Here is a 7,449-nt window from a genome sequence, read left to right as displayed (position 1 = left end):
CAAATGCATCACATCCAGCTGGGATTAGGAGTCCGATAGGGCAGCGCACAATTGGCCCAGCGTCATCTGGGTTTGGCCAGGGGTAGGCCGTCATTCCAAATAAGAATTTGTTCTTGACTGACCTGCCTAGTTAAATAAAGGTAAAATGCATGCATACATTTTAAGTATGGGTGGTCCCATGAATCAAACCCACTATCTTGGCATAGCAAGTGCCATGCTCTATCAACTGAGCTACAGAGGACCACAACTGGGAATTCCCAAGATGCATCTGTTGGTCACAGATACCTTGAAAATAAAGGTAGGGACATGGATTTTTTTTAAACAGACAGTATCTGGTGTGACCATCATTTGCCTCATGCAGTGCGAAACATCTCCTTCGCATAGAGTTGATCAGGCTGTTGATTGTGGCCTGTGAAATGTTGTCCCACTCCTCTTCAATGGCTGTGTGAAGTTGCTGGATATTGGCGGGGAGTGGAACATGCTGTCGTACACATCGATCCAGAACATCCCAAACATGCTCAATGGGTGACATGTCTGGTGAGTATACAGGAAAATGGGAGAAATATTTTAAAAAATTCAGCTTCCAGTAATTGTGTACAGATCCTTGAGACATGGGTCTATTATCATGCTGAAACATGAGATGATGGCGGCGGATGAATGGCATGACAATGGGCCTTAGAATCTCATCAAGGTATCTCCATGCATTCAAATTACCATCAATAAAATGCAATTGTGTTTATTGTCCATAGGTCTTGCCTGCCCATACCATAACCCCACTGCCACCATGGGGCACTGTGTTCACAACGTTGAAATCAGCAAGCCGCTCGCAACACGACACCATCTATCCGGTACAGTTGAAACTGGGATTCAGAGCACACTTCTCCAGTGTGCCAGTGGCCATCAAAGGTGAGCATTTGCCCACTGAAGTCGGTTACGACGCCAAACTGCAGTCAGGTCATGACCCTGGTGAGGGCGAAGAGCACACAGATGAGCTTCCCTGAGACGGTTTCTGACAGTTTGTCCAGAAATTCTTCAGTTGTGCAAACCAACAGTTTCCTCAGCTGTCCGGGTGGCTGGTGTCAGACGATCCCGCAGGTGAAGAAGCCGGGTGTGAATGCCTTGGGCTGGCGTGGTTACATGTTGTCTGCGTTTTGGACATACTGCCAAATTCTCTAAAACAACGTTGGAGGGGTCTTATAGTATAGAAATTAACATCCAATTCTTTGGCAACAGCTCTGGTGGACATTCCTGCAGTCAGCATGCCAATTGCACAATCCCTCAAAACTTGAAACATCTGTGACATTGAGTTGTGTGACAAAACTGCCTATTTTACAGTGGCCTTTTATTTTCCCCAGCACAATGATCATGCTCTTTAATCAGCTTCTTGATATGCTACACAACATTTGGGAGAAATAAGCTTTTTTGTGCTTATGGAAAGTTTCTGAGATATTTTATTTCACCTTATGAAACATGGGACCAACACATAACATGTTAAGTTTATATTTTGGGGGGGATTCATGAGGAAATAAATATCAACTGGATATGGAAAGTACAACGGGATGCATGCTTTTCCTCTGTGCATTTCAATAGTCCTTCCATTCATCAAAGGTGAGTTGAAATAATTTGACAGGCGTAAGCAAATTCTCTGAACACATCATCATTCACAAAGACTTCACCTCTTCTGTGTTTTTAGATCACCACAGATTGCATGACAGAGGAGACAAGGACAAACCATTTTGTCCTATGGAGAGAGAAAAAGCCATCTTTTAAACTGAAATAATTTGAGATTATGAACCATGCCTAAGACATAGATATATGATTTAAGTTGCCCCTAAACCTTTAAGTGGATCCCATTTGTAGCCAACTACCCACATCACACACACACACACACACACACACACACACACACACACACACACACAAATACACAGACTGGATGACTATGCAAATAGATACATCCCAGCCTGTTTAATTTCCTCTTGAAGTTCTAATCAAATTATTATTATATGAGTTAAATTATGACTATACAAACATTTACACGTTTGCTTAGTAATTACACGTTTGCTTAAATTAGCTACTTTCTATGTATTTGCTCCATTATAAACTGTCCAATCAGATGACACCAACTCTGCCAACGTTCATTGGCTACATGTTTTAGCGTCACCTTCCGCAATTGCGTCTATTCACCAACACATCTACGCGTCTTCTCTATTTATTTCTATTGCACGGACAATTTTTACGCACCGGTCAAGACTTGAGCTTCTAAGATAGCGTAATGACGCAAACGGACCTCAGGAAATATCCAGCTCAAACTAAAACCTGCCTATAGTTTCATTCAAGATGGTTTTAGAAACGATTTCAAGGATCATAAAAATCCAGCTTCCAGCCTACCTCAAGAAGCTCCCCCTTCCCGAAACGATTGGAGGATTTGCGAGGTTAACAGGTAAATGGTTACAATGTTGCAATGGTGAAAACAGGAAAGACAGAAAAGCTTGTCCCCATGCATGCACGCCTACAAGATTAGCCACAGTAGTTCGCCAGTTTTAATGTTTGGTTTTTTTTCTTCAAATTTATTAGAGATTGTCGGGGTTTTCTGTGTGGCTGTTAAAGTGCTAATCCACTTCATATTGAATAAAGTTCCTTACTTTGCTCAAGTCAAGTTGATTGAACATTGAAGGGTAGTTTAACAGTGCACTACTTTGAGATACATTGTAACCGTACAAGCAAACGTATCAGACTCAAGAGTGGAAACATTGTATAAAGTGTACTGTACGGTAGGTGTAGGCAAACAAATGTTTCGTTTGTATGTAGCACATTTCCTCTCTTGGCTATGGAAGGGAACTAAGCCATGTTATTCCAAACATATGAAACATGAGGCTACAACAAAATAGATGTACAAATTAAAATCCAAGTTGAGGCTGTTTTATACTTTGATATACAGGCTACAGTGATGTGTGTTTGACATACTCCTGTGTGCATAAGCAACAATCTCCAAGCTTCAGTTGATGGAGCTCATTGCTTGACATGAGCAAAGTATATGCTATTAGCAGTGATGATTCTTGCTCTCATGGCAGGCAGGCACATTGAGACCAGTCAGTCAATGAAGCAAAAGTGTCTAGCTTTTGAAAGTCACCTAAAAACAGAGGGAACCAACTATAGGCCTATTGGCGGTCTAAATGTTTATAAGATGATAATAACACTTGAGAAGCTGCTTCAAGTAAAACGTTACCGACCAGTCACATGTAGGCTAATCAGACTCACTGAACAATACTTTATAGAAGTTCCTTTTGAAACTGCTGCTAATATAATTTGATGTCACTAAACAGTGCGTCTACAAACCTTTCCTTTACCTTAGCTGCAAAACCCTAAATACGCTCTCACAGTATTCCCATAGAGCAGTGTAAATCTAGGACGGCGTGTTTCCTCAATGGAGAACAGATTCCTCTCACCCTACACCTGAACGAGGCTCACACACTAGCTTTTCTGAGTAGTTGTGAGAGAAAAAAAAGGTCTGACGACAGTAGCTGTCAGTGCACAACATTGAAAAGTTATGCCTTGAATTTAAGTACTATGACAAACCCACTGTAAGTGTTGGCTTTAAATGAGCTATGGGGCCTCTTAGTTGTTTCAAGCTTTGACAACTTGAAGAAACGCTTAAGTTTGACCTTTGGGGTGAACGCTGAATGCACCCCTGTAGGAAAGTGTCCGATTTGGGACCTAAAAATAGCCCTAAACTAGTGGCTGGGGTTCTGAGTTGGGCCTTCATACCAGATATCCTTGAGTGTGGAGATTACATGTCCCTTGCTAAGGAAAGCAGCAGACCTGGGTTCAAGTAATATTTCTAAATCTTTCAAATGCTTTTAGTGTTTTCCCCTATTCTGTCTGGATTGCCAGATGGGAGGGGTATGCAGTTTTGGGACTATTCTATTTGTCCATTAAGCCAGGCATGCTCAATCAAGCACAGACAATATTTGAAATGAATTCAAATAGGATTTGAAACCAGGTCTGGAAAGCAGTAGTGGTAAATTATGGTTTCTCCCATTGCCCTGAGGTGCTCCATACTGAGAATCATTGATGTTGTAAACATTGATTTAATAAGTCTTCGCTAGCAAATCTATAGGAGATGCATGAACATGAAGCGACTGGAATAATTGGCATGGCAATGGAAGCTCAATTATAGTTCATTTTATTGCTATGTAGCTTTGAAGTTATAAATTGCCTGAAGTCGGTAGCATAAGTACTGAGGTATTATATTTGTCATTTTAACGTTTTCACTCTCAGGAAAAGATGGTCAAGTGAAATGTCCCTGCAGGAATCTAAAGACACTATGGCTGTGTTTAGACTGTCAAAAGACCAAATAGTGGAAAAAATATATAAGGCTGTGTTTACACAAGCAGACTAATTCTGGTATTTTTTCACTAATTGTTGACCAATCAGGTCAGCTCTGAAAAAGATCTGATGTGAAAGATCGGATGTGATTGGTGAAAAAAATATCAGAATTGGATGCCTGTGTAAACGATGCCTCCGTACAGCCAGATTCAGTCTAGCAGCTTCAAGAATGAGCGCCTCATTCAATTATTTAATTATTTGTTCGGTTTTGAGGGTGTTTTTACATTTGCCTTTTGAATTAGAGATAAATCGTATAATGAGATCAACATTCTCCCATTAGGCACCCTTCTTTTTAATCAAAAGCCATTTCATTTGATTGCCGTGAGATTCAAATACACAGCCCTCAAGGTTTCATAGGCGTCATAGCATCGGACACTGATACAGGACACCCCAGGCAGAATGTTATGGGAACCGCAGGGATGGAACAATTTGAGGAGATCCAACATCTGTGTGTGTGTGGTGTGTGTGTGTGTGTCTGATTGTGTGTGTTTTCTTCCCAGTCTCTGACTGGCTCCGGTTGCTGCCTCTCCTGGGAATCTTGGCCCTGCTGGGCTACCTCACCATCAGGCCCTTCCTGCCCAAGAAGAAGAAGCAGAAGGACAGCCTGATCAACCTGAAGATCCAGAAGGAGAACCCCAAAGTGGTCAACGAGATCGATATTGAGGACTTGAAGAGAACAAACGTCTGCTACTGCCGCTGTTGGCGCTCCAAAACGGTAAATTGGACTAGAAGTAGAGTAGAATGGTTATTGCTAACACTACACCTTCTTAGTCATTTCGGCACCCATATTGCCTAGTTAAATAAAAATAAATATTCACTAAGTCTCTCAGTAGGAGTGCTGAGGATCAATGTTGCCAGACAGATCATGAATAAGACTATATGGACAGGGGGAACCTAATCCTAGATCGCATTTCTACTCTGAGACGCTTTTTGAATACAGGCCCTGATCAGCCTTTATGCGTTGGGGCCAAGGAAATTGGATGGGGGGTTGGCTTGAGATTGATTTTAGATCATGTTAGACGCAAAGACTTATTGCTATAGCTAGTGGTCTTCTAACCTCCGCAATTTATGCGGATGTCAGCAGTTTCTTTTTCCATTCTCACGGTCTTTTGAGGCCAAGGGGAAGCAATATGACTAAATAAATGGTCAACTGTGCAGGGGGGGGGGGGGGGGGGGGGCTCTAGTTAGCCTATCTATAAGCAATTCCTCGTACTATGTGTATCAGCTAATATTAAGTTGTTTCCTGTTGCAGTTTCCTGTTTGTGACAAATCACACATAAAGCACAACGAGTTGACTGGAGACAACGTGGGGCCTCTCATACTCAAGAAGAAGATATTATAATCCATCTTTAACACTGTAAGGGAGTCGTCGTCTTTATTCCCTTCTGTCGTTAGTTACTTTAGTTACTTTAGTTACTTTAAAAATCTATGTATTTTTTTTGTCTGTATTTTAGGGCATGGCCTTTTGCACTCTGCCAATTTGTATTTTTTGGGGGTAAAAAAAAATGTGGCGCATACTTTGCTTTTGGTAATGATATGCTGGAGAAATGTTGGTGACGCCTTAACTCCTCAAAGATTTTTACCATCAACACTTTTGTGAATCCTATTTATTTGAACTTGCCAATAATGGGCAATAACTGAGAAGGTTTGAAAGGTTTTATGTTATCCCCACTCCTATGTTATCCCCACTCCCTCTTATTGTCTCCTGACAAGTTTTTGTACAGTGGCCATTTTCCAGTCCGGCTATCTCTCACTCTCTCGTTAGAAACAACAGTTAACCTTGGTCTCCTTGGTAGCGCCGCTCGGTTCCAAACTATTGGGACCACATTGAGGGGAATTTGAACTTCAATCACGATTGCAATTAAGGCTAGCAACTTGCTATTTCGGGTAGTAGTATATTTTGTTAGGTTGAAAGAAACTTTACTGTCCGAACTACTGTAAGCTTGAAGTCTTTCACTTGCATACAAAAACACTTACAGGATTTCCCCCTGCCATTTCTCTTTGTTCATAACCTTATAAAACATGCCTTAATTCTGTGTTCATACTATACTGTGTCCTCATATTCAAAACTGAAGATCTTAAGACATTTCAGAACATCTTAATTTCACTAAACTCCTCCCCTCAAGAAACAATGAACCCTTGTTTTTCTACACCAAAATATTTAAGTAATTCATTTTTTTGCCTTTACAGTATCAAACATGTCAGTTGTCCAATTTCCTTTGCATTCAGACAATGTCATGCAAATATTTCCTAGTTCATTCAACATAAGATTTGAAGAAGGGATCTGCTCCTTTGGTTACTGATCCTTACGTTAATGACCAATTACAGTACATAGATCTGTATTTTTCATGTTTTACTGGAATTTAGGCAAACTGTGCCCGCCTGCATACTTTTGTAAAATAAAAGAAAATTGACCTGTTACTTTGTTTCAGAAAATTAGTGTTGTCAAATGGCAAGAAGAAAGACACAGGTAGGCCTTGAAGTTTTGGGAACTGTTTAGACAAGTGATTTACAATCATTTTACACATATTTTCCATGGGTTTGTCTGAACAAAAATGTTGACAACTATTGGGTGGTGTTTTCATACTCCAACATATAACCTGTGCAGCACCAGTTACTATTTGCATCTGTTTTCCATTCCAAAACATTGACGCTAGGACCCGACCTGTGCTTTCTGATGGTGATAGGAAAATCTGACCCTTTATAATAAAATATCACCACATTAAGGATAAGATCTTTGCTCACCTCTAACACACAACAAAAACATGGCGACTACAATACGTGTGGAGCAGCAGGGTAGCCTAATGGTTAGAGCGTTGGACTAGTAACTGAAAGGTTGCAAGATCGGATACCTGAGCCGATAAGGTAAAAATAAATCTGCCGTTTTGCTCCTGATTAAGGCAGTTGACCCACTGTTCCTAGGCCATCGTTGAAAATAATTTGTTCTTAACTGACTTGCCTAGTTAAATAAAGGTCAAATAAAATGTAGCTTCTACGCTGAGTGTTAATATTAAGGACAATCTAGAGGCGAAAGAAATACACCTATTTAGGCGAGGTCCT

The 7,449-nt window shown here is 40.7% G+C and overlaps 1 protein-coding gene across 1 annotated transcript; it reads left to right on the top strand.

The window, feature by feature from the left end:
• The first annotated feature begins 2,197 nt into the window (after window positions 1-2,197).
• Window positions 2,198-6,810, top strand: LOC109901061 (CDGSH iron-sulfur domain-containing protein 2A). The gene is made up of 3 exons (XM_020497060.1): window positions 2,198-2,443; window positions 4,890-5,104; window positions 5,642-6,810. The coding sequence occupies exons 1-3, from the start codon at window positions 2,341-2,343 to the stop codon at window positions 5,729-5,731; spliced, it is 408 nt and encodes a 135-aa protein (XP_020352649.1). The 5' UTR covers window positions 2,198-2,340; the 3' UTR covers window positions 5,732-6,810.
• Window positions 6,811-7,449: the final 639 nt, after the last annotated feature.

This window comes from Oncorhynchus kisutch, linkage group LG12 (genome assembly GCF_002021735.2).
Source record: "Oncorhynchus kisutch isolate 150728-3 linkage group LG12, Okis_V2, whole genome shotgun sequence".
NCBI classification, from domain to species: domain Eukaryota; kingdom Metazoa; phylum Chordata; class Actinopteri; order Salmoniformes; family Salmonidae; genus Oncorhynchus; species Oncorhynchus kisutch.
Note: the sequence above shows the minus strand (reverse complement) of the source record. Positions and strands in the feature narration are given on the sequence as shown.

Bases quoted from the DNA above. Each gene is read 5' to 3' on its own strand.
- LOC109901061 (XM_020497060.1), top strand. From the start codon at position 2,341: ATGGTTTTAGAAACGATTTCAAGGATCATAAAAATCCAGCTTCCAGCC. The intron at 2,444-4,889 runs GTAAATGGTTAC...TTTTCTTCCCAG, and splicing joins AGGATTTGCGAGGTTAACAG to TCTCTGACTGGCTCCGGTTG. The intron at 5,105-5,641 runs GTAAATTGGACT...TTCCTGTTGCAG, and splicing joins GCTGTTGGCGCTCCAAAACG to TTTCCTGTTTGTGACAAATC.